Source organism: Sitodiplosis mosellana, unplaced genomic scaffold, assembly GCF_009176505.1.
Source record: "Sitodiplosis mosellana isolate CC-2019 unplaced genomic scaffold, AAFC_SMos_1.0 Smas_scaffold_1, whole genome shotgun sequence".
NCBI classification, from domain to species: domain Eukaryota; kingdom Metazoa; phylum Arthropoda; class Insecta; order Diptera; family Cecidomyiidae; genus Sitodiplosis; species Sitodiplosis mosellana.
The window spans coordinates 12313836-12341223 of NW_022595244.1; the positions used below are offsets into that span (position 1 = coordinate 12313836).

Below are 27388 nucleotides of genomic sequence, written 5' to 3' on the forward strand. Positions count from 1 at the left end.
CGCTGTTTTTAATTTTTCCTCAGAATTAATTTTATTTCGAAAATTAAAATCATAATTGATTGTTGTTGTTGTTGTTGATTCCATTAGCGCAATAACATTGAGAATGAAAGAGAAAATTAAACTTAAATTCAAATAGTTTAAATCGACTTGGTTTCTTTTCCGTGCGTGTGTTTTGGTTTGCCTGTGTTCCAAAGGTAAGTGTTTTTATTGAATTGAGAAGAGAAGAAATAAAAAGAAGATAAAAGCGGCATTCCTTATATGCATTGAGCAGCCAGATCATCAGCGTCAATGCCCAACATTGCTAAATCATCCAATTCTTGTTGGCGTTTCAATTTCAGCTCAATATCATGCTCCGTTTCCACGGTGTGTCCACTGTCTTTTTTTATGGCATTTTCATTCGGTGCAATGGCATAGCTCATTTTATCGATACGATTACCGTCTGGATCTAAAACTACAAAATCACTGCCCACTTCTAATACTGGTCCTGGAATTTTCGTCAAATTACCAGCTGCGTCTAATATTTGAATCGGGGGCGTTGGAATATTTTGCGTAGCCAAACCAGTGGCCGATTGTGGTTCGACAACCGACTGCTGTATATGATTTTGAACATAATGCTCTTCGGCATAAATGTACTGTGATTGATCGTCCAGTTCCATGTTTGTCGCACCGTTGCTTAGATCTGGCTGTTCGATGTGCGATGGCTGCGAGTCAATCGATGACATATCCATTTGGGTAAAGTTTGACGTACTGTCTTGCATCACAACGTTTGTAATTTCGCTTAATTTTTCGCCGCCAGCGCTTATTGGTACATCAGCTGCTGCGGTTTTTGTTGTCTCTCCAGTTTGATTGTCCACACCTTTATCGAAAATTATACTCAACGCATCTTGGAAATCTTTCGGCAAATTATCTTTGTTGGATGGTGGCGGTGGAGGCGGTACAGCTGCTTCTAATTCCATATTCTCGGCCTCTTCCACGTCGATTCCTACAGGTGGTCATTTTAAAAGAAATTCACAGTCAATGACATGATTTGAGAAAATAAGTAAATTAATTTCAACATACCTGGTGGGAGCACCGGTTCGTTTGCTTCTTTGAAGTGAGATATTTCGATCTCTTGTGGTGGGGCCATTGGTGGTGGCGGTGCCACTGTCGTCATCAACGTAGCATATTGCATTGGATCCGGCATAAGATCGTACTCTTCTGGCTGAACAGCTGGTAAAATATGATGAATCGTTCCATGTGTATTATAGATATTGGCAAATTGACCTGGATGCGCCAAATTGTATGCTTCGGCCTGCTTTTGCTGAAGCTGCAACAGCTGTTGCTTTTGATGGATTTGGAATTTCAATTCATCTTTTTTCTTCTTTTCAATCAGATTTGGTTCTTGAGACACTTGATTGGTTGGCTCCTGCTTTTTCGTGTCATCTTCTGCAAATGAATCGGTTTTGGAATTTGATTTGGTTAGGAATTAATTTTCAGAATAAATTTTTAAAATTATTTCGCCTGATATGGGCACAGTTTTGAAACAAACTTTGAAATACATACCTGTCGTTTGCTTTTTGAAGACTGGCATACGACCAATGAATGGTAACTTTTTGCCAGTATTTACCGACGTTGTGGCTGGTTTCTTTGCGGGTGGCTTATCAGAACCCGTCTTGGCATTTTTGTCTTTCACATCATTCTTGTCAGCGTAACGATCTTTAGATTTGGAACGTGAATAACGGTCTCTACGTCTATCACGCCTTGGGCTACGACTATACCGTCTGGAAATAGTGTTAGAACGATTTAGTACATGTAAAACATTAAAATGAATCAGCGATAAAATGTTACCTATCGCGTCTTGGAGATGATGATCGGCTTCTTCTGCGTCTGTCACGTCTTGGACTACGACTTCGTCTTGGACTGCGACTACGTCTGATGAAATGAGAACATATTAGAAAAACTTATTCGATTCAATATTAGATTTGTATCATCTTTACCTATCCCTGTCTCTACGTGGTGAGGATGTTGAACGAGATCTTCGCTTTCGATATGCATCACGACGATCTTTCTCCCGCACTTCCTTGAACCCATGATCGCTTTCATCGCGTCGCTTGTCACTGGTTTTTGATGAACGATCGCTTGATTCCCTACCCTGCTGATGGGCTGGATTTGGTTGTGATTGCACAGCATTTTGTACTGTTGTTGTCGCTGATGGATGTAATTTTTCCTTCTTCTTTTCATCACGATCCTTTATCTTGCCTTTAAGTTGCTCAAATAGTTGTTTTTCTTTTTCGCTGATAACCGGTAGCGGTGTCCATTGCGACAACATTGCCTCATCGCGTCGATTCTGTTCTTCGCCATTTGCACTGATGGTTGGCGGTTTTGGTGGGATGGCTCTTGCTTCTGGTTGTACAACCGTCCAGCCACCAATATCAATATCTTGTGGCTCATCGTCATCTGATTTCGGCTTCAAATGGGTTCGTACTGGCACTGCATTCACGGCATTACGCATAGCCACACGAATCGATGTAGTTGAATCGATGGTCTGTTCGGCCGATGTTTTCTTTTCCGGACTTCCACTGATCGAAGATTCGTCCGAGCTCGACGATGAACTTGACGATGAATGGCGATGCTTCTTCTTTGACTTCTTGCGCTTTTTCTTTTCCTTCTTCTTCTTTTTGCTGCCTTTTTTCTTTTCCACCTCCTCATTCACGGCAACCTCTTTAACATCTTTAGTACGATGATTGATTTGCAATGGGATGCTGTCGAATAAGCGACTGGACGCATTCGCAAATGAAGTGATTTGAGGTGGTGGTGGCGGTGCGACCGTTTGCTTTTGCACACTAATTACAGGCGGCGATGGTGGTGCAATCACTTTTCGGCTCTGTTCCTGTTCTCTTCCGTTATTTGAATCGAAGGCCTTTTGACGCTCGTCCAACCATTCATTTTCGAACAGCGGATTCTTTGCAATGAATTTTTCATATTCTCGGGCATGCGTTTGCGATTTTAAATGAGACGAGGCACAATGTAAATCACCAATCCAAATTGAGCACAGCTTGCAATACCAAGCAGTTGATGGTACGAAGAACTGTAGACCGCGAATTGGTGTACGTTTTGTCGGTGCATTCGGATATACCAGCATATCATCTTTCACCAAATGATCGTGCCATGGAATCTCTGGCGGTTTCACATTGGCCTTGTGCTCTTCGGTGTGCAGATGAAGCAAGTATTCCTTGGCTGTTTTTGGAAATGCGGAACATACCTTGCACCAATGTTGCTCGGGGTCAAAGAATGTATAGTTGATTTGCTCAACCGCTGCTGGCGTTGCAGTCGATTTAGATGGTTTTCTATGGTTGAAATTGAAACAAATTGGATATTTCAAATGAAATTCTTTACCTAATGAAATTTTATAATAATTTTTAGTACAAACAAAAAATAAAACGTACTCATCTCTTCGGTTTCGTTCGCTTTCCTTGCGTTTTCTTGACAGGCTTTCAATTACTTTCGTTTTCAAGCGTTCCGGTGAGCTATCATCCGAATGGGTCGGTTCCTCTTGTTTCTGCGTAGATTTTGTCTTTTTTGGCGACTCGGTGTCGGATTTGTCGGCGCTTAGAATCCCATTGAGCATCTCAATCACATTTTCAATGGTGCCGATTTTATTCTCGATTTGAATCTACTCTCAATCGCCATTGAGTACACACATACAGCACCACAAAAATGATGACGACAATGACGACGACGACGAAAATGAAAAAGAAAGAATGATAAGCGATTATTTAGCAATTTAATGACTGAATTACACGACAAATGTACATGAAGTATTTCATTGGAATTCATCAAACTTGCATTTCTTGCGTTTGCACACACAGAGACTTTTCAATACATTTTTTAAATTGGAATATTGTCTGTTTCTGTCGGATGATTGTCACAGACACGTGCGTCGAAGTGTTCGCCCAATTGATCTCTGAGACTCACCCAATAATCAATTCGTTTCCAAAAATCGATTCGAATCATCAAGGAGCGACCAACACAATTTGCAATTTTGGTTTTTGGAAACAAGATTTGACGTCGTATTGATGCGCGCCTGAATACAAGTTTCCAAGTTGATCGGATCGCATTTTGATGTGCGTGGCTAAGTACAATTCAAAATTGCTTACGATCTATCCCATTTGGTTTTCAGCCAATCTATCGATATAAATCCCATCGTACGCGGCAAAATTGGACATTTTCAACGGCCATAGGTATCAGGTACCATGCGGAAAGAGCCGATGGGATTTTTCTCAAAATTGTCCGAAAGCAAAACGAGTTACAAAAAGCCAACAAATAACAAAACAATTACAACAATTTTCTAGAAAAAAATCAGCTAATTCTAAGTTTTAAAAGAGAACACGGTGGATGAATGGACTGATGCTGTGACAGAGAGATAGAGAGACTTCACGATAGAGTTGCATCATCATCGTTTCAATTTGAACCAGAATGTCTCACGCAATGTGCACGCGAATGTGTTTTTTTTCGATTTGGTTTTTGCTCACATTGAGAGAAAGAGATTTTCTTATATTTGCCTACATTAATCTAGCACAATGAATTAATGACCAGATACGCTGTGAAAAGTGGAGAAATATGTTGACAATTTTTGTTTGCTTGTTTGTGCAATAATTTGAATTCGAATTTTGATTTGTTGCAATTCATGAAACACAATCAATGTTCAAATGAACAGAAAAAAAAACAAAATATAAAAAGAAAAATGAAAACGTTCGCCACAAAATCACGAATCATTTTCAATGACAAAAATGAGTTGTGATTTATCGAAACAAACATGAAGAACGAAAAAAAAAACAAAGTGCATAAAGTGTTGCAACACAGCAAATTGATCAATTGGACTGGTATTTACCTGTAGTTTATCATTTTCCTTGATAAAACCATTTGTCGTTGGACTTGGCGGATCATTGCCGGTAACCAATTCTTGTCGCTGCTCTTTCAATGTAATCAGTTCACGTTTCAGTGCGCTTGCACGACGAGTATAACCATCACGTTGCTTGCGAATTGTGTCTCGCTGGATTTTCTTCTCGGCGGCAATGGCGGCTATGTTTTCAATTGAATAACAAAACAAACATTGTCAACTCGAAAGTTTTCATTTAAGACTTGAGATGTTTAAATGTTTTTTGGAATTTGGAAAACGATTTTCATAATGGCTATTGAAAGAAAAAGCGCTTACCCTGTCGTTTTTGCTCTTCCTCATCTGTTGCACTGTTGTTGATCGGTTTAACCGAAGCTGGAGCTGCTTCCGCGGTAGCTGGAGCACATGAAATGATTGGTGGCGGTGGAACCTGGGCACTCCACATGTATTCCTGTGACTGCGGAGGTGGATAGGCTGGAAAAGATGTAGGGGGTGGTTGCATCATTGGTACATAATCATAATTTCCAAATTGTGTCGGATTTTGATAAGGTGGTTGAGCAACTTGGTATTCCGGCTGAAATGGTGTTGGCGCGTAATCGTTTGGATAGTTTGTGGCTGAAACTTGTGGCGGCGGTGGTGGTTGTTGTTGTGCACCTCGACCTTGACTCATCGAACGCTCTCTGGATGTAGATGTGTTTCGTCGATTTCTATACCGATCATAGCTGGAGCTTCGACTGCGTCGCGCATTTTTACGACCACCACGATAGCCGGGCGAATGTGATGGTGACCGTCTACGTCGATTGTAAAAATTATCCCGCTGATATCCACCACGACCAAATCTATAATTATGAAAAAAAAAAATTTAAGCCTTGATTCAAAACTGACACGTGCACACGCCACAAAATAACCCTAAATTATTATTCATAAATTCCATGATAATTGTATACTGTGTATACATGAATCAATCGATAAATGTGAAAACTACCTTCCATATCGTCGGTCTGGACTGTAGTGACCCCTTGATCTACTTCGGCGTCTTCGATTGCCTCTATCACGTGATGGCGACCTGCTGGAGCGACTCTTTGACCGTGAACGTGATCGGCGTTTTGATTTTACATCGGTTGGATCGGTCGATGGTGTTCGTCGTCCTATGCATAAATAATGAATTGTAAACGGATTAGCCTCATTAAAATAATTGAAGAAGAATGTTTTTTGATTGTTTAAAATGGAACGCCATTGATGGCGTAATTACATACGTCTAGATGTTTTCTGAGGACTGTCCTCCGGTTCATTTATTTCGGTGGTACTGCTTCGTACTTTGTCATCCATATTGTTGGTCTGTGCATGAACGCTTTCGGCGAAATAGCAACAACAACAATATCCTTAATAATTAGAATGTCGAAACGAGTTGCGCGACCCTTGAAGAAAATTTTGAAATGAAATATCACAAATATTCGTCAGACATCAACAGAAAAATTTGATAAATGCCCAAATTTGTTTCGTTCAACTAGCAATGTTGGCGTTGATTTTTTGCCACTTCACAGACTGCTGCTGCGTAAACACAAATGAAATGAAAAAAATAATACTTTTTCAATGGTCATAAAATTTTGTTGACCGGCACAAAGTAAAGTTCACCGTAGTGAGCATTAATCGCACACTGATGGGTTTCACAATGAAATTTTTTTCGCAGCAAAGTATTCCAAATGTCAAACCAAACATTATTGGCCGTCATGTTGGTAGCCATCACAGTATCTTTTACTGGCGTTTGTTGTTCAAACGTTTACAATTATACTCATTGTGTTTTATGATGATTCATTCAATTTGGTGTCAATTGGTTTCGATCAATCGTATGTGAAATGTGCATTTGTAATTCGTGTTCGATTTAAAAGTAATCAGTTGTGTAAATTTTAATACAAATTCATGAAAATCACATACATAACTGGAAAGAGTTGATGAAATCTGTCCAGAGATGGCGTTCATGTCTGATGTTTGCATGGAAGTATTACAGCACATTCATTCCGTATACACAAATCACTGCCAATGAACAGTCAAACAATTTACCGCGAAATCTTTGTATCATGTAATTTCTTCGCAAACTGTAGAAATCCATGCAAAAATGGGATTATCTCGACTCATGCGTGCAAATGAGTAAATTGTTCTTTAATCTTCATGAGTCATTTCGCCCGGCACATGAATGTAACATCAATAATGTGATAATCGGCGGTAGGTAGGGGAGAGCGATGAACAATCACACATGCGACATTCATTCCAAATTTCCACTCAATGTATTCCTTCCAATGGCTGGATAGAATGGAATGCATGACTTTTATGTTTAATCACATTCACTTCAGATCAGAATGCTTTCTACACAAAACATCAGATAGGTACGAGACACACAACATACCAACACACATTTGTGCTACGCTCCGTCTCTCATTTAACATACCGAAAGAAAAAAATATATATTGAAGTGAAAATTCAAATATATCGCAATTAATATGGCCGTAGCAGCGAATAGATTTACCTAACCAAGTGTTTTAATTGTGTCGTGCACAACAAATCAGATCCATTCATTTTTCCGATGTCTTTTTTTTGTCATTTCTTTACTATAAGCAATTTTGAATTTAGAATCATTTCGACAAAGTGATGGTGTATGTGTGTGCATTTGATCAAGAAAAAATAAAATTTCAAGTGTTTTGTTTTAGTGCATTGCATTTGCATTGACTTCATCGAATGAAAAAGAGAAAGAAAAACATCATTATCATCAAATTAAGAAACCAATCGCTTTGGATTATGAGTACGTGTTGGTCATAGTAAAAGTATTTTGCACGCACCATAAAAGTGTCATCAGCTAATTTAAATACACATCCATTCACGTTAAATTAAATCGAAGCGAAAATCGTGAAATCAAGCGACAAGTTGTAGTGTAGTGTCTCGTTTTCGTTGCTGCTATTTGTTTTTCTTTTTCTGTGCTGTTGTTTCTTTGGCGTTCCACACATTCGTTGTTTGAATTCATCAGCAGTAGCAGTGAATTGAATTCATTTTTTAATTTGTGTTGCCAATTTAATTGTTTGAAATGGAATTTTTATGCTATCGTTGTGCACACGATACAAGACGGTGACGGAAAAATTGAAAACGACGTTTCGTGTATTGTTCTTATGAAATTGATCTGAATCTTCATCATTTCGTCGAATCGGACGTCAATTTGATTGAGTGTATTTATGTGGAAATCACTTTAATTTCGTGGTGTTTGTGTGTGTGTTTTTTTTCTCTTCTTGTTCGCGTGAAACATACTTCCATTTCTCGGAATTTAATTGCACAAAGAGTTTCGTCATTTGATTGTAAAAGTAATTAACGCAAACATGGCAAGCAATGTGTCAGATGATTTGTGGCGTGAGTGTGTCGCATGGTTGACAAAGTGCAAGGCAATTCCAGCTGATCATAAAGCCAACTGGCCGGACTCGGAGATTCGTGTTCTAGCCTTGACTCTACGTGATGGTGTTATATTGTGCAACTTACTAAATTCAATCGATCCCAATGCCCTTGACATGAAGGACTTCAATCGCAAACCACAAATGGCACAAGTATGTTCTATGAATTTTTCTATTTTTACCATTGCAGAAGAAAAACATCAGCGACCGAGAGAAAATAGAGAGGAAACAAAATTATTTCGGAATTCGTTTTTTTTTTTGCTGGAGTTCTATTTTTAATCAAGCATTTACGATTAAAACAATCGCAAATGGCGAAAAAAGCGGAGAGAGAGAGAGAGAGAAAGCAATTGAGACAGATAATTTGATAATTTGCTCGCATAAAATATTCGTTTGCGTGAAAATATGGAAAGTGCAGTCGTCATGTACTGTGAACATTATGATTATGTGTGTGTATGTGTCTCTATGTGTTTATTTGGTTCCATTCATTTTTGTCGACTCTTTCTACCTACTACTTCGTCATAGCCCGTATAGATGAACACAATCGAATTGAACATTTAAGAATGAATATGGCAACCAAAATTGCTATATATGTGAACAAAACATATGTGCATTTGGTGTCGATGCATCTAGCATAAATAAATTCGAAGGCGCACTCAAACAGGATGTACTCCGCTTCGTTGTTGTTTTTTGTCACAAATTTTTTTTTGTCATTCTTTGTGTTCGTCTTTTTTTTCTGTTGTCATTCATTGCTATCACAAACATCAAATCGCATATATGCGTTCGTGCTCTAGCACTCACTTTCCGTACATACCATTATTCGACACACATACTATAACTTGGCTGATTCGAAATGAAAATTCATAATTCTGAGAAGTGAAATGAACAAGCCCAATCCTACGCAAATTAGTTTATTCTGTTCAGTATGTCATCGAATTTATCTGTTTCACCTAAATCGAAATGTATTTTCTGGCGTTGTTCTACGCGTGATTAATTTATATATATTTTCATTCTCATTCTCTGTTTTCGGCGTTCAAACGTAATATCCTGTGTAATTACGGTCACACTGTTTTCATTCGCAATGGATGGTTATTATTGGTGTTGCTGTTGGCGGTTTTGTAGTTTCTGTGCTGCCAGAACATTAAGCTGTTTCTCGACACATGCAAAAATTATTATGGCCTACGGGAATCGGATCTGTTCGAGCCAACAATGCTATACGACTTGACTAATTTCCATCGAGTTTTAATCACATTATCCAAGTTATCACGGCGTGTTGCCCAAATTCATCCACATTTACCGTAAGTGTACCAACAAGTATATTTATATAATAGAAATTTGCTTATAGATTCATAGAATAGGAGAGAAAACGCTGTGAAATTCTATGGTCGCCACAATGCGACACAATACCATTCAAATGAATTCAGTGTGAGGCGTGAAATATGCAATGCTATGGTTCGGTGTATCTGCTGCGGTCACAATTAAAGTGATTTGAACTTCCAAAACATAAATGAAAAGCCATTTTCAAACAAGTTGTAATTGAGTCCATGGCATTCGCTCTACCACCACCCTTCACAAACTGAATCTGTTGAATGCCAACCGAGTACTAGAGGACGAAGGTCGAAATGAAGAAAAAAAAACCCTAGTCTTTTATAATGCATAGGACAATAACAACAAAATTGTGTCTTACTGAATCAATTTTTAATGCCGTCATTTCTTTTGTTTTTTCTTTCATTCTCTCTTTCTTTCTCCCGTCGAGCAGTGGCTTCAGTACACAAGTATCCCCGTCCGAACGAAGCAATTCCAATGAAGATATCTACAAGAATTTACATTCAACGTGAGTATTATTATAGAGAGAGAGAAGAAAATTATTCAAATGAGATTCGTACTTTTTGTTATCAATTTCAATAGCATTTACTAATAATACAATGGCATTATTCTAATCGAGAGACACCTTTCTGTGCGGTTCGTTGGTCTTTTCATCGATTTTGTGTTGGGGAAAGATAGAGCGCATTTGTTTTGATTAAAATTGTCGTCGACATTGATTGTTCACACGATGTTGCCCTTTGCGCTCGCTCTTTGTTTCTGCCGGTTCAACAACTCAAACTCACTCTTTTCAATATCTTGTCACAGCCATAAATTTGATGAATTTTCTTCTTTTCACTCTCCCACCCGCCCGCATTCTCTCTTCTTCGTTTTTGGCGTTAATTTATTGCTGCGCCATTCACTCAAAATTGTTGTTGAATACGTATCACGTCGCAATCGCATTAAAATCGACACCACAGCAATAACAATCACACGAAATGTACAAACAAGTCTGATGAGTGTGAGACAAAATCCGAGCCAAATGATGATCGATTAGCTAACAATGAAGATGCTTGTGCAAATAATGTCGATAACAATGATTGCGACAGTGGCGGCAGCAGCATAATTGTTGATGATGAGCAGCCGAGCAGCAGTTTAAACAGCAGCACCGAGGAGAATCGAGACGAATTGGAAAATCATGTGAATGGCACTTCAAGCAGCACAACATCGAAAACCATTATTGAACCGGCTGTTGGTAGCGATTGGTATCTGTATTGCGATGAAAATTTCACCAATGTCAGCTTAATCGAAGAGAAAATCTATGAGGATCTATGCTATGTGACCTTCTCAACAAAACCGGAGGTAGAGTCAAACATTCAAGCGATTCCATAGCGCATCCGAACAATAATATCCAATAATTTGCGATATGTCTCTGTGTGTAGTGTGTCACTCTGTTACTCTGTTGCTTTCTCACGTAGCTCTTTTTTTCCATCGAATTGTTATTAGCTCTCTTGTTTCAGTTCGTAGTGTTTGGTAGCGTGTTTATTTCTAATTTTCTCCACCTCTTTCTATTTACTTTTGCCACTGGTTTACCATTCGCATTGGACGAACAGTTGTCTTGTTGAGAAACTTTTTTTTTTGCCAATTTGTGTCATTGCTCTTATGATTTATTTGCGCATTCGATACGCGCTAGTAGATTGCTTTGTTATATAAATTCGTTTTGTTCTTCTTTTGTTTTTCCCTTGGTTTGATTTATATTTAATTCGAAAAGTTTTTGGTCGGAAAAGCCGTTTTCCATTTGGAGTTTGTGTACTATATTGACTGGTTGGTCGTGATAAGATTCGCCTCATGAATTTAAGTGCCGTTCATCATTTTCAAACGCTTTTATCGAGCAACGCCGCTAAAGCATTAAGCAAACAATGACTTTAATAGTTTTAAAAGCCACGCACATCCATTTGTCCACGACAAACACGCTTCATTCATTGAGTGTTTAGCAATGTCATCCTTTTTGCCATGCCATTCAATAATTCCACATTAAAAATTCATTTGACTTTCATCGTTAAGTTTGTTCTTTTGATTTCTACATCGCGCGAATCCAGACTACGACGACTGTGGACGTTCTATTTTTCTTTTTACTTATACGCTTTCAATTCGATCAAAAGATTGAGCATCCCGTTGCGTATTTATGTGAGCCAAATAGAATGCTCTCTTTACGGCTGGAGAATACGTGTAATATCCAATTTTTACGCAAAATCACGAACACAAATCATAAACATCGGGGCTATTTACACAGGATTCATCAGTTTTGCCAAGTAAGAAAAAAACCAATCGGTTTGATTCAAAATTCGTCGGATAGTCAGGCAACGTCGATTGCCTCAAGATATTTCAAGGTCTATGATTCGTACGTTACACAAACTTGAATGCGAAAAAGTGAGTGATTGTTGATACAAATTCAGTGAAGTCGAAATTAAATCAATATTTGCGCACGAAGTAAGAAGCAATAAAAAAGGAAATTCAATTCTAACTGCGAAGGAAAAGCTGATTAGAGCTTAAAGTGTCGCACGCATCGACAAATTCACTTAGTTACCAAATGTACTACATGTGTTTTGGCCGTGGGCGACCACTCTTTCGAGCCAATGGGAAAAACAAGAAAAAATCAGTTTTTGTTTTGGTTCGGCGAAAAAAAGAAATAAATTCGTGAATCAAATATTCTCTCGATAATTGAGAAATTCGTAGAAATTTGAAAGAAAATACGAGCCTACAGTATCCTCTACAGAGAAAAAAAAATAAATTCCATTTGGCAAAGAATTTCAATCAAGTGAATTGTTTTTTTTTGCAGCGACCCATTGAAATTGGGCGTCTTTGTGTAGGCAAAGGTAGGTATGCTAAATGCATTTATGTTCGATTCATGTACTTAGACGTTCAAATTTTTGTTCTTCCCATTCCACCAAGTAGATAAATTAATGAATCGCTTCAAGAGCATAGCATCTTTCTACACATCGTTAGAGACGCGCATCTATTTCTGTCTATGAAAACGCTTTCTCATCGCGTTTTTACTCGTTGTTATTGTTGTTGTCGTCATTCAGTCACTGAGCGCACACAATTTTCCAACGCAAATATATTTTTGTAACCATTCGCAGTATTTGGCAAAAATAGCGCATTAACATTAAGCGCCAAATCGTTTCGGATCAAATATTAGATATTATATTATTGATAGATACTGTTTATTTGTTATCACTGACGCTTTTTTCTTGTCGCTCTCACATATATTTCGGAAAAATCTTCAATTTGTTTGTCTTCCACAATATTTTCTTGTTTTTATATCCATTGTGTCATTTGCTCTGGCGGATGACAGCATAAACCAAATCCAAAATGATGCTATGCGCTAAAAGGAAACATTAGAGCATTATAGCAAGCAAACAGCTTTGTATCTACTTATTCTTCGATTGAGATAGATAAAAGTAGAAGACACAATATGTGTTCCGGTCTCGTAATCCTCGTTTTACGCTTTCATCGTCTATGTTTAAATGTATGTCACACAAAATAGCTAGCTGTCTCTGTGTGATCCAATCATATTTTCTAAGTAATTCAATTTTTGTTTCGTTTCATTTCAATTCGCCATTGGGTAAATATGTTTCCCCATATATGATTTTATGATGGGTATTTTTCTGCTCAATTTTGTTGTCGTTCGTCGCTTTTTACATCCGTTGAACGTGGTTGAACGAAACGTCAATATCATTTACGGGGCAATCCTTAACTTGAGCTCTTCTCACCACGTACACAAGCGATTCGAATAAAAGGAAATTATGACGAGAACCATGTGAGCGATAACTTGCGAAAAATTGAAAAGACACAAAAATCGAAAAAGCAAGTTCCAACGAAAAGCACAGAGAATTGAACGAAAGAAGCACATTTTCAAGGAATTTATGTCTTCTGTGAGAAACATGAAACTTCGAACTCAAAAGTTGGCGAAAAGTAGATATTAAGAGAGCTATTCATTTTGTTTTTTATTTCATTGATAATGGTTATAACGTTTTGATGAATAGGAGTTGACTCTTACACTTCTTTTCATTCATGGCACAACACGTACATCGTTGCCAGCAGCACCATTTATTTTTTCCTCGGCTCTCGCTTCGGCATTCTGTTGAAAATGTTTAAGTTTCAAATGAGAATTCAGCCAATTTGCATGGGACCCATTCACGCAGAAACCTTTTCGGAAATATTAAACAAGGTTCGGTCGGATGGAAAATTCAATGTCAAAGGTGAAATGATGTTGTTGTACACCAGCGGCAACGTTTGGCTGTTTAACTGTGATTGAGAGATCCAATCAACTGAATGACATTTTTGTCGTTCGAATTGAGGGTAATTCAGTAAAGCACGCCCATAGACCTACAATGAATGACTATCGGAGGTATAGTCGCCGTTTGTCGAACTGGACGCTTTTCATAACGGTGACATACAGTCAAAAAATCATTAATTCAATTTCCACTTGGAAATTGTTTTCCCTTCCTTTTCTCGAATTTTGTTTAAATTTGCCCTGCATAAATTTGCAATTAAAATCGATTTTCGCATATTATTTTCAAGAAAATCCTACTCGCTTAATCGTCCTTGTACGTGATGAACTTTCGCCGTCGCTCTTTATATCTATCGTCTGCGCTTTTTTCTTCTTTCGTCGATGCTTTTTTGTTCTATAAATGGGTTTTCTTTTTCACAGACAATTCACGTAGCATTTTTCGAATAAAATTTCAAAACAAGCAAAATGTGTTTGGTATATTCGTGCAAATATCCTGCCATTGTTATTTGATGAATGAGCCCTTGCCTAGGCTGTGTGCAGCACAGAATGTGCGTGTAGCTGGAATAACCATTAAATGAAATCATCTCATTTTGCCCGTAATCACATAGTCATTCGTTGGAATTGCTTGCACTTCATGAGCATCTGAATGGAAGCGTGGTAGAAGGAGACGAAGTGCTAATGATATTTACATTGGCTTAGCAATATATCAGCCGAAGACAGAACGACACAGTATGTTGTGTTCCACCGCACGCACCCAAAGAAAAACATCAGCTCGTTTCTTTATTGCGCATTCAGTTTCAATCTCATCAATTTTATCCACAAATACCACCACCGTTCTTCCAACGCCACCGCCAACACCGACATTCGCTCGTCGCTCGTAAACATTTTCCCATTTTAATTCTCTGTCTCATTTATCATTTCGCTCAATACCGTCGGGCTCATGTCATATCTGTTTATTAAATTTGTCTCGTGAAAAACCATGGTTTGATTCGATTTCGTGCTTGGTGGATCCTCTCCACACGAAAACCCACCACGCAACGTTTTTTTTTTGTTGTTTTCCATTTGAATTTGTAGGTTTTACTTTGAATTTGGTTTTTTTGTGCTATTTTCCGATGATAGGAAGAACAAAAACATTCATCAATTTATAGATTGAATCTGGTTGTGACCTCAATCCCATGATAAATTACATTTTCACCAGAAATCGAATCGTTGCTCTAATTACCACGACATATATTCGATTTATTTTTTGTTCATTACACAACGTAGGATTTATTATCGTTTCGTTTATTTTTTTTTCTATTTTTTCTCCTTTTTTTCTATTCCACCTGTTTGCTGGACGATCCAAATGGTCGATGCAAATTCCATGACATCATGAAAAATGTGTGCAATATATTCGAACGAATATGCGTTTATCACACTCCATAACACATTTGTATTGTATGCAAACTCGAACATTGTACCCACATGCAAATTGACCACATAAAAAAAACATTCATACACCATTCATTCGCGCCCATACACATCTGGTGTGTCTGATTAATACCGAAAAACAAACGATGGTCGATTTAAAATCCAGAACGACGGAGAACGCACATTGTAACGGTCATGCGGATGATCAAAATACGAAAGAAGAAGAGGTGTACCACGATTTATGTGCAATACAGAGAGCTAGTCGACCGCAGGTATTTTTTTTTTTTGAATAACAATTTTTCTGTTGGCTTAAATCCTTTCATTTTATTGCTTACATTCCCCTTATCTATCGCTCGCCAACCTCAAAACCAGGCGTGTTAAAAACATTTTCTATCTCATCTCTTGTTTGGCACACTGTGCAAATATCTGTACCAGAACATTCCATTCTCAATATATTTTCGCGGGAAAACAAATATTTTTCGAACGAAAACCAAAACCAACAACAAAAAACACTTGATTAAAATACTTTAGTTTGATTTTTAATACCTTTCCCACAACCAACCAATACTAGCATTTGCAGCTGTTAATGCGAATATTTTCCATTTCAAAGTATACTTGTTCTTTGGTTGTTATTTTCTTTACTTCTTTATTTTTATGTAGTTCGTTCATTTTTTCCTCTCGCGATACTACCGAGAAATTCCATTCATTCCTTCTGCATAAACAAATATTTCTAGCTTTATTTTTTGTTCGGTCGTTTTATTTTTGCTCGGTCATTTTATCGACAAAGTTACTGAGCGCTTGGCTTGGTATTGTTGTTGCTGCTGCTGCTGCATGCTCATAAACCCTTCTCGCATCTCGTCAACAACAACCACATTGTCTAATGTTACGATCCAACTAATTATTTTTTGTAACCATATAGCTAACAGCATCAACGTCAAACTATGAACAACGGGATTTTGTCATACGTGAATTAATTGACACGGAAAGCAATTACTTCGATGTGTTACAAGCATTAAAGTTCAAATTTATGCAACCAATGGAAAAATTGCTGAGTCGCGATGAATTGAAGACAATCTATCCAAAAATCAAGGTACAACACAGCTGCTGCTGTTGTTTTCGAATAAATTCACACGAAATTAAATGCTGATGATTTTGAACGTGGAATTGAATTATTATGATTTCCATAGGAATTGGCTGAAATTCATGAGAAATTCCTCGAACGACTGAAAGATGCGATTTCAGTGAATTCAAAGAATAAACTGAGCCAGGTGTTTCTAGATTTTCGAGAACCGTTCCTAATTTATGGAGACTATTGTTCTAGTATGACAAAAGCCACTGATACCCTTATAGAAGTCTGTAAACGTAATCCCCAAGTGGAACAATGTATGGAACAAAGCCAAAAGGAGCATAGCGGTGGAAAAAATCAATTGCGTGATATTTTATCAGTGCCGATGCAACGTATCTTGAAGTATCATCTTCTACTGGGAAAATTGGTCGAAGAAACATCACTAGTAAGCTAAATTACGTCGTATACATCACAATTTTCGGCGTTAATTTACCTTGTTCAATTTATTTTTTCTGCGTTCATTTTTTTTTCAGACACATGAAGACTATCGTGGGCTGGAGCGAGCAAAAGAAGCAATGGTTGATGTTGCTCAGTATATAAATGAAGTGAAACGCGACTCCGAGCACTTGGATATTATACAAAAAATTCGAGTAAGTGTGTTGTTGTGTGAAGTAATTAATCTTCGACAATTTTTAGCTCGGGTTTCTCGAACCACACGGCATTGAACATTATTTTTCATTTTAGGATCGAATATTTGACTTGAATCTACCTAATGGCAATGATTTACGACAGTATGGCCGTTTCTTGCTGGACGGTGAACTGAGCATTAAATCACACGAAGACCAAAAAACCAAGCATCGATACGCATTCATCTTCGAGAAAATCATGATACTGGTAAAAGCGTCGAAGCTTGGTGAAAATGGCCTGTATTCATTTCTCGATGCGTATAATTTATGCGATTACCGAGTGGAATCATCATTTGGTCGACGAACTTTGGGCCGTGATAATCGGTTTACACTGTTATTAGCACGCAAAACACAATCCACCGCATTCACTTTGTATATGAAAACCGAAGCCGAGCGTGATAAGTGGTTGAATGCTCTTCAGAATGCCATGTAATTTTAGACACAATTTATAAAAAATTTAATTAAATTAAATCCATTAAAATGATTCAATTTTCATGAATAGGGATAATCTTGAACCGATTGGCTGTCGAAGTACCGACCACAAATTTCAATTGACAACATTTGAAACGCCATCCGGCGCTACCATGTGCCGTCATTGTTCCAAATTCTTGAAAGGTCTCATTCATCAAGGCTACAAGTGCAAAGTGTGCGAGATTGCTGTGCACAAAGGATGTATTTCATCGACTGGCCGTTGTAAACAAGAAACGTTGGGTTTGGCACCACCGGTATGTGATCGTCAATTGTCCGAATTTTATTGGTTTGTCGGACCGATGTCGCGAGACACCGCCTCAGCAAGGCTGGAAAATCGCAAAGTGGGAACGTATTTATTACGTGTTCGACCGCAGGGTGCATCAAATCCAAATGAAACCATGTATGCGCTGAGTTTAAAGTAAGTAAATCCACAATCATTTTCTCCACTTTAGTTCTTAATGAGTTTTCTTTTGTAGAACCGATGAGCACACGATTAAGCACATGAAAATCAACCAAAAAATGGAGAAAAACAACACACTCTATTATTTATCCTCTCGACGTCTCTTCAAAACCATCATTGAACTCGTTTCATTCTATGAACGAAATGATTTAGGTGAAAACTTTGCCGGGTAAGTTTTCAAAAAAAAAATCACTTGAGAGCGAGATAATCTTGAAACTTTGTTGTTTTTCCACAATAAAATCTCAACAATTGTTTACGTTTTGTTGCCACGTTACAGGTTGAATCAGTCTTTATCGTGGCCATTCCGAGAAGTGGTCGCAACCGCGTTGTATGATTTTAGCCCAAGAGAACCGAATCAACTGCCATTGCGTCAGGGCTGTCAAGTGCTTGTTATCGGCAAAGAAGGTGACAGCAAGGGATGGTGGCGCGGTAAAACAATGGAACGAGTAAGCGCTTCAATTAATCACTCGAATGAATGGATGAATAAAATGGAGAGATGACAAGACTAATAAAACCGTATTCATGTAATCTTCTTTTTTAGGTCGGATTTTTCCCGAAAGAATACGTTCGCGAATATCCGCAACCGTCGGAGGAACTATGATGTTACAATTACATGGTATTTTTCCCAAGAGAAAAAACGCCAGCCAACGATACGAACAACAACAGCAACAAAGCCAATCCCGATGCATCGTCAGTGACGACACGGAGTGGTTCAGTCTCATCAAGCGCTTCGAATCGATCAATCTCATCAATTGCAAGTGGCTCACACAGTACCGATAAATAGAATTCAAATGAGGTGTTCTTTGGTTTTTTTTTCACAAGCACAAAGGCTCTACTTAAATTTTAGTTCTTTTAGCATTGAATTGGTTTTTTTGCCGTACTACCCATATGGCATACGAAAAAAACACATTCCGAACATATATAGCCTTCGAGTTTAAACGTTTTAAGCGAGTCTTTCGATTAAGCTTACGGTCAGTTAACCAAAGATTTATGTGTAAGCACTGTTTAGTTGGAAGAAATTACCCAAGTACAATCATTTCATTTGTTTATCAAAAAAAGCAAAGAGTCTATTGTTTCCAACAGCGTACGCACAAGTATATGTCCACCACAGCTAAGCCATTTGTTTCCATTTTCATTTTAAAATGATTTTCGAATTGAAATTGGAAATAATTGAATCGCTCATCGCGATTCAACCCACCTCGATCAAATTTATTTGTAATGCAACACATAGTTTTTATTCATTGTTATATGTGTAGTTTAGACACATCGCATATCTTCAAATTGGATTTCGTGCTTGCAGAGTAATTATTGTATAAACAATCCTTTTTCTGTAAATTATATTTAAGCATCGCGTTAGCATTTTAAATCAAATTTGCATTTATTGATTTTTGACAAAGAAATAGAGAACATTGTCATTTTGACAGAAATAAAAACAGAGAGGGAAAAAATCAATAAGAAAACAATTGTATCGCAAATTTGAGCTAAGCTCAACCATCTGCAAGATTCTTCAGTGGAAGTAATTAACAAATAGCTTTAAACAAAACGACTGCAAGGAACCAGAACCTCGACAAAAATTGCTGATTACGAAACAAGTAACTGAATACATAGAAATGGTATCAACGACCCTTCCATCCACAATTTGGCAACTTTGATACACAAGTACATAAACCAACGAAACCCGTTCCGAAAAGAGAAACCCGTTCCTGCATATATAAACTATATTTTTGATGATATTGCTGTAGATAGACACAAACATGAGAAATATATATCTATTGAGCCTTCATAAAATTTTATGCAAAATCTATAATTATATGCTTGACATTTTAAATGCAACAAATCGAATCTATTTTGAATGTTGAGACACAAAAACAGTAGCAAGCAAGAACTAAGGATATACATATAAAAAGTATTTCGATTTTCTTTTCATAGAACAGCCGTGCTTTTTTCGAATTTTCACACCGTTCAATTAAATTGATTGATCCCCTTGCATTTTTGAATCTATTCAATTTGCCGTAGACTTCTTTCGCAATTTTAAACTTAGGTAAAAGTCAACTACTTTTAATATCGCAATATTATTATTGGATATTTCTTCCTTCTTCAATATATTCACAATTTTACCATTTAATTCAGGACTATTTTAATCTATGTCCTATAAAAACGATGTTGATAATACAAAAAGAAACATATTAATTAATTATAAAATTACTTGTGCCAATAAATACTAATTCGAAACGCGGTCGGTCAAGAAACGCAACATTGAAGGGAGTCCAATCGGAATGAAAGGAAAAGTTTACGTTTAACTTCAACATTTGGATTTCTATCAAAATTTTATATTTATACCTAATATCGTCGTTCAGTTTTGTTACATCTCGAATTTAACTCTGTGAATTAAACTTTAAAGTTATATCAAAATGGATTTATACCGGAAATCTATGTTTTGTTAGGATATATCAAAAATAAAAAATAAAATATTTATCGATAATGTGCAATGTGCAAAAATTTCAAGATAAAAATTTAATTGACATAAAATACATACTATTCTTCTTAAGTCCGATTACTATTTAAACAGAATACCAAGCCTATTTAAACTGAACAATGTAATATAATAATTGGAGGCAGCAACACACATTAATAAATAAACCATGAAAAATGCCTGAATGTAGAAAACGTGTTTTATTTTGTTTCAGGTATTGGTACAGAAGAAGGAATTTTTTGAAATCATATTTTCATAGGAGCAACGATAAACATTGGAAAATGCTGGAATTTGTATATTTTCCATCAACAGTCACATATTAGAAATTTTTATTTATTTCATTTGGTTGTTGTATTCGCTAATTCTATATGTACTTATACCAGACAGTAACCAGTAAAGAAATCTAGTATACACGCTGCAGTCAAATAATGAGTGAATTCCGAAATTATCAAGACAAACGATATTTATATTGCGACGTCGATCTGTTTTCTACGATTCCAGAATAATATTCTTCGGAAGAAATTATTTCTTCTGAAAAAAAAAATAAAGCGCCAGAAAGTTTCCCCGTGTATCTCACTGTGAATCACTTTGAATTGAATTCCTTTTTGTTCACGAACGAATATCCAAACAAATTAAATGTTTTCGATCTCGTAGTTCAGTTAGAACTACTACGAATGGCTTATATTCAGCATTTTAAACTTTGAGACAACAATACATTTTTTTTTATTGAAATGTTGTCATTTCCGTTAGCTATTTAGTTGTGCACCTAGCACAAGCAATATGAAACGGTTGCATATAATAATAAAATGACTCAGGAATTTCGCAAGCGAAGCAGTGTTGATTAGAATAGATGAAAAAAAAATTGTTTTGTCTTTTCTCTACATCTTTATTCTAAAAATATTATACACAAGTGAATCAAGAATGTTCATATCAATCTATATAAACAAATATAATACAATTTGATACATCAAGACGCTCAGGCGATCAGATTATATTTTCGGGCTTGAGTTTATAATTATTTCTGAGCATTGTACAAACGAGTGTAGATTCCATTCAATGCGAGCAATTCGGTGTGGGAGCCCGATTCGACTATCCTGCCGCTTTGAACAACGCAAATGATGTCTGCGTTCTGTATTGTGCTGAGACGATGAGCAATGGTTATGCAAGTTCGTCCTGATCGAGCCGAGTCCAATGCTACTTGAACGGTCTACAAAGAAACCGATCAACATTAGCCGATTATAATTCTAACTTTCACAAAATAAAACTCACTTTTTCGCTGTGCAGATCCAGAGCCGATGTCGCTTCATCGAGAAGTAAGATCTTCGGATTGCGAATGAGTGCTCGAGCAATGGCAATGCGTTGCTTTTGTCCTCCAGAGAGTTGAGTGGCTCTGCTGCCCACATTTGTGTCGTATCCCTATGCCATCAAATGGAATTTTTTTTATTAGAACACGTTTATCGTGAATCAAACACAACAATGTACCTGAGGTAACTGAACAATAAAATTGTGTGCGTTTGCAATTTTGGCGGCGTCGATGATTTCGTCCATTGTCACTTTTCGACTACAATCACCGTACGCGATATTCTCAGCTATGGTTCTATCGAATAGAGTTGGTTCTTGAGACACAATACTGAGCTTTGATCGCAGATCTTTCAAAGCAATGTCACTGGATATTTCATCGAGACCGATGTGAATGCGCCCTTGTTCCGGATCGTACAGTCGTTGCAATAGTTGGATGCATGTCGATTTACCACAGCCTACAAACATCGGTTTGTTAAGAATTTTCATCAAAGAAAAAAATGCAATTATATTTTACTTTACCTGATGGTCCAACCAGCGCCACAGTCTTCCCTTCCATAATACGCAAATTGAATCCGTTTAAAATTTGAACATCTGGCCGAGTTGGATATCGAAATTCGATATGCTTGAATTTGATGTTATTCCGTTTATCTGCTTTTCTACTTTTGTTTGCGATATTTGGTGAATCAACCAATGGGGCACGGTCAATAATTTTGAATAAACGATGAGCTCCCGTAAAGGCTGTTGTGATAGTGGGAGCAAAGACTAACATTTGGCTCATTAAGTAAACGCCATAAATTAAAGCCTCGCACGCTCTGGAAAAATTCAAATATAACCAAATATTGTTGATTTCTTGTTTATTATTATTACCTTATGACTTCTTTGTAGTGAATCTCTCCCGTTGCGACCATATATCCTCCGTAGGATAAGGCAAAACCATATGTAATTCCAAATGAAACGGCTTGCGTGACGGAGTTCAATAGTCCTCGCCAAACAATTTTCTTCCTTGCGATCCTTTGAACATTTTCCATTTCTCTAGCAAAGCGTGAAATTGTCGAATTTTCTTGTCCTTGAATCAAATAAATGTTATCTTGTCATTTGATCGATTACTTATTATTAAATGGGAAAATTACTTAAGCTGGCAACAGTTCGGATATTTAAAATCGCTTCAGCCGCTATCTTCATCCCCCATGCGATTGCATCCTTTTCTGCCAATTCCGATTTGGACGTGTTTCTGAATGGGAAATCAAAAAGTGTTTTAGGTTTGAATCAAAGCCCATCAAGAGATTGTTCTTCCCGTTGATACCTTGCTTCTAATAATACAATTGGTACCATAAAGAGAAAAGATGTTAAACTGACGGCTGCCAATTTAGCCGATGTAGCAAGTGCAATGATCATTCCAAAGATAATGGTTGAAAAAGCCTGCAGAATCATGCTCAATGGGAAACCGAATGCCTGAAAAAATCAAATTGAATACTGAAGGCCAATAAGAAAGATTCATGCTTTACAGTTTGAACACAAGCTGCATCCCCGCTTAAATATGATGATAAAATTCCAACGGCATGTTCTTCCTTATCAAACCACCCGCATTCTTGACGCATCATCGCTGCGAACGTCATTAATCTGCAACGACAAATACAAATATTATTAAATCACCAGAAGTTAAGTTTTTTGAAATTTGAACCATTTTTGGTCAAGTTTTGTCAATTACCGAAGCCGTTGTGTCAATCTAGCGCCAGCTTTGGCCAATAACAGTGTTTGCGTGATTGCCATGATGAACATAACAACTCCCAGACCAAGAAATATCAAACACAGGGTGAGGATGGTGTTGGATGCTTCACTTCGATCAGGAATTGACAATGTCTGTAATGTTCGAAAACATGAAGATTTTTCTTTTGAAAAGCTAAGTAAAAAAATTTCCAACTTACGCCATACACTTCTGCGAAAACAACGGCAAAAAGTGGAAGTGAGAGACCCAACACAATGGATGAAACTATAGCAATGGTTACAATAACCCAATCTGGCTTAAAAAGTCTAAGAATACGTTTGAAACTCTTCCAATATTTGACCGAATCTTTCTCTGGTTCATTGTCCTCTCCTGCCCCTTCCAATGTAAATTCATGATACCTGATATCACTGTACCGCCTCGTTTCGCTAGCTTGACTATGACTTTGCTTTTCCTCACATTGGATGCTACTAGATCGTTCGAGATCGTCGTGTGTGGATTTTACCATTTCGTAATATCGTCCTCGCGATGCGATCAATTCGCTGTGAGTTCCGTCTTCGATGACTTGTCCTTTGTCAATGAATACGATGCGGTCGGCATTTTTAATGGCAGACATTCGATGCGATACAACGAATGTGGTTCGCCCTTCACTCACCCGATCCAGTGTTTCTTGTACAAACTTTTCCGAATGATAGTCGAGTGCCGAGGTGGCCTCATCCAAAAGCAGAATTTTCGGGTTTTGAATGAGAGCACGAGCAATGGCGATTCTCTGTCTCTGTCCGCCCGAGAACTGTGAACCACTCTCACCGACCATTGTGTTGTAGCCCTGTGGTAAACGGGCTATGAAATCATGTGCGCCCGAACTTGTTGCCGCAGCTATAATTTGTTGATTGGTTGCACTTGGGTTGCCGTAGCGAATATTCTCACCGATTGTCATTGAAAACAGTACCGGCTCTTGACTGACAATCGCGATACTTGACCGCAACGAATTGATATTCAACTCACGAATGTCGCAATCATCGATAAGCACGGCACCTCTATCTGGATCGTAGAATCGTTGCAAAAGGTGCAAACAAGTTGACTTTCCATTACCCGAATTACCGACCAGCGCCACCGTTTGGCCGGCTTCGATTTTCAAATTCAAGCCATTCAATATCTGTACATCGGGTCGAGATGGATAGCTGAAGAAAAGATTTCTAAATTCAATGTTCCCTTTGACTTTAGTTAAATCCAACATTTTTCCACCAATGCACATTGGATTGATTTGCGATATGCGGTCAACTACTGCAAAAATATTTTTTGCTGATCCTTGTGCACATGCAAAAATCTCCAAATACGGCGGCAGTCGAGCTAAGTTATCAGCAGCAGTAATCAAGCCATTAAAAACCTATTTATTACGATGAAAGTGAATTCTTATCAGTAATTTTAAAAATCAATAAACAAATTATCTTCAATATCTGACCGTCATTAGAACTGCTGCTGTGTAAATTTTATTTTCTTTTTCTCGATCGTCCAGTACCCATTGAACTCCAAACCAAAATGAAATGGAGCAGGTAGTAAAATAAAGCAAGCGCGTCACAGCGTCACCAATACATGCACAGATTCCCTTTTTCTTAGCGGCTTTTTCAGCAGGTAGCAAGTGCTTTTTGTATCGTTCAACCTCGATTTTTTCGCCGCCAAACGAGAAAACAGTTCGAATGCCGCCCAGCACCTCTTCAACAACATTGGCTGCCTTTGCATATGCATTGAGCTCTTTCGTGGATGATATTGCTTGAAACTGTTAGCAAACAAGGCGTGTTTATCTTTTTTAATGCCATTCCATAAAATCTATTTTCTTACCTTAGTGATAAGCAGATTCATTATGCATAATATCGGTATATATGAGACAACAACCAGCGTCAATTCCCATCCATAAATGAATGACATAACAACATTGAATACGCACACCAAAATCAAATTGAGAAAGTGGCTAACTTGCTCTGCAATGCCAGTCTTTATTTTTTCGATGTCTCTGTAATTGACGGAATGATCATTTAAATTGTGTTTGAAATCGAAATCATGAGCTCCTTACTCAGCGAGTCGCGTAGCAAAATTCGATTTCCCTTTCTCGATGTCATACCAACTGATATCTTGTCGCATGAGTGATGTAAAGTACGCGATTCGAATTCGAGTGACTTGATTGATTGCCGCCTGATTGAAACAGTCGACGCAAATAATTCCGGCAATTAATTGAACAGTTGATTGAATCAATGATAGAATCAAGAAAGCAATCGAATCGTTTATAATTTCTGCATTGTTTTCGTCGACAGTTGCATTTGTCCTTTTGAACATGAATCGAAATAAAATCATCAATAAAATTGATATGACAGAAAAAACTGAAATATTAAAAAACGATTCCTACAATACATGTCCGCCTCCGAACCATTTGAGGAATAAAGTCGGTGTGCTCGTTCCGATTCCATACGTACGATCCACGAGAAGAGTCGTGAATTCGGAATAAATGATTACCATCATCGGAAAGGCACATGACTTGATGAATGTGAAAAATACTCCAATGAATAATAAGCTTAAGTCCCATCGCGAGGCAAAACGGTACTATATCATTTGAAATAATAATTCAATTGATTAAAATGCGTCAAACCCATTCAAAGCTATATCGTTTTAATACCAAAGAGAAAAAACTCGGTGTACTCGCACTTTCACTACCGAAACATTCATTTTTCGGGAGACATTCCGTTTCCTTGCAACACTTTGCACTAATTTTCCTGGAAATTATTTTTTTAATGAAAATGTATCATTATAATACTCGCGATCACTTTATTTTTCAGGTAATTCTTACATTTTCGTTCAGTTGTAGTTTTTTTTTGTGGAAGTTCGCCTCAATTATCTGCGCAATCGATCAAGTCCCTCATTGAAGTAATTAAAACTATAAATTTTCACTTTATTCCACTGCCACTGAAATATCACTGACAATAAGATTGTGATTTTAATGACCAATGCCGAGCCTACGTCCAGAGTGTTTGCTACTCTCGATCAAACTGCTACAATTGCTTGCTTTTCATGGTTATTAAACGTCTGAGAAAGATTCGAAGAGCTCTCCGAATTGTCTGTCGTATGAATGACGCAAATTTCGATCTTTCAAATACATTGACATCAATAATTTAGTAAATCACAGTGCCAAATGAATGACAATCAAAACCGCATTTTAAACCGAAGGGCTTGCGACGAACAAAATTTTATGATATATTTTCAAATATTTCACGAATTTAAACTTTGAATGGTATATTCCAAGACGGGCTATGAAAAGCTATTCATCCATTCTCAAAGTAATGTTAGAAAACACAAAAAAAATGTACGAATTCCGCTGCAATGTCCGTCAAATATATGAAAAAAAATCCAAAAATTCGAAATATGACATCATTTTTGTGAAATAAATGGAAATTCAGCCGTATTTGATACGTCACAAGCCCTTCGTTTTAAACTAAATTGTTTATACAAGGAGGTTGTTTATACATTTATTCGTTCGTCTCTTTGACAATCGCCACAGCAATTTAAAAACTGTAACGTGTCGTGGAATTTTTTTTTGACAATTACGTTTCGTACCAAATTTGCTATTTGCACTGTGCCCAATGTCACCAAGTTGAACAATAAATGGTAAGAAAAACGAATGAAACCATTCGAGGATTTCAGATGAACTAATTACGAAGTTCCTTCATTAAATGGAGATATGGATTTATTTTGCACTTTATTCAATTTGAGTAAATGATTCCCACTTGCGTGCAGAATCGAACTGGTGAGACCATTTGGAATTTACCGCTTTAAAACCCCTCGTATGCAACGCGTCAAAAAAAATGCGAAGGAAAAATTATCAAAACGACCCAACAGAATTTGATAAGG

General features: G+C 37.4%; 3 protein-coding genes across 7 annotated transcripts; 1 reads left to right on the plus strand and 2 right to left on the minus strand.

Moving 5' to 3' along the window:
- Positions 1 to 5: 5 nt before the first annotated feature.
- LOC129567751 (zinc finger matrin-type protein CG9776) lies at positions 6 to 6967 on the minus strand. 3 transcript variants are annotated; one of them, XM_055445022.1, is made up of 11 exons: positions 6463 to 6614; positions 6133 to 6294; positions 5862 to 6024; positions 5195 to 5715; positions 4871 to 5061; positions 3426 to 3652; positions 1977 to 3326; positions 1828 to 1911; positions 1543 to 1760; positions 1060 to 1425; positions 6 to 982 (listed from the first exon to the last, which is right to left on the minus strand). In XM_055445022.1, the coding sequence occupies exons 2-11, from the start codon at positions 6203 to 6205 to the stop codon at positions 255 to 257; spliced, it is 3921 nt and encodes a 1306-aa protein (XP_055300997.1). In that variant the 5' UTR covers positions 6206 to 6294; positions 6463 to 6614; the 3' UTR covers positions 6 to 254. The 3 variants fall into 3 exon arrangements, with proteins under 3 accessions (XP_055300997.1, XP_055300988.1, XP_055300981.1); XM_055445013.1 differs by having other exon boundaries at positions 6365 to 6559; XM_055445006.1 differs by having other exon boundaries at positions 6133 to 6967.
- A 167-nt stretch (positions 6968 to 7134) lies between these two features.
- Positions 7135 to 20660, plus strand: LOC129567765 (protein vav). Of its 2 annotated transcripts, none has more exons than XM_055445043.1 (12): positions 7135 to 8460; positions 9427 to 9602; positions 10064 to 10138; positions 15477 to 15582; positions 16230 to 16400; positions 16498 to 16821; positions 16910 to 17026; positions 17121 to 17491; positions 17565 to 17951; positions 18010 to 18162; positions 18271 to 18439; positions 18535 to 20660. In XM_055445043.1, the coding sequence occupies exons 1-12, from the start codon at positions 8239 to 8241 to the stop codon at positions 18592 to 18594; spliced, it is 2331 nt and encodes a 776-aa protein (XP_055301018.1). In that variant the 5' UTR covers positions 7135 to 8238; the 3' UTR covers positions 18595 to 20660. The 2 variants fall into 2 exon arrangements, with proteins under 2 accessions (XP_055301018.1, XP_055301010.1); XM_055445035.1 differs by lacking the exon at positions 15477 to 15582 and adding an exon at positions 10587 to 10968 and having other exon boundaries at positions 7231 to 8460.
- A 671-nt stretch (positions 20661 to 21331) lies between these two features.
- LOC129580470 (multidrug resistance protein homolog 65-like) lies at positions 21332 to 27258 on the minus strand. 2 transcript variants are annotated; one of them, XM_055470917.1, is made up of 17 exons: positions 27095 to 27258; positions 26331 to 26598; positions 26160 to 26256; positions 25893 to 26086; positions 25563 to 25811; positions 25331 to 25502; positions 24954 to 25268; positions 23694 to 24878; positions 23477 to 23628; positions 23274 to 23388; positions 23072 to 23220; positions 22899 to 22999; positions 22636 to 22834; positions 22288 to 22580; positions 21949 to 22223; positions 21736 to 21882; positions 21332 to 21673 (listed from the first exon to the last, which is right to left on the minus strand). In XM_055470917.1, coding segments are annotated over exons 2-17 (3837 nt in total). In that variant the 5' UTR covers positions 26333 to 26598; positions 27095 to 27258; the 3' UTR covers positions 21332 to 21481. The 2 variants fall into 2 exon arrangements, with proteins under 2 accessions (XP_055326892.1, XP_055326891.1); XM_055470916.1 differs by having other exon boundaries at positions 26331 to 26626.
- Positions 27259 to 27388: the final 130 nt, after the last annotated feature.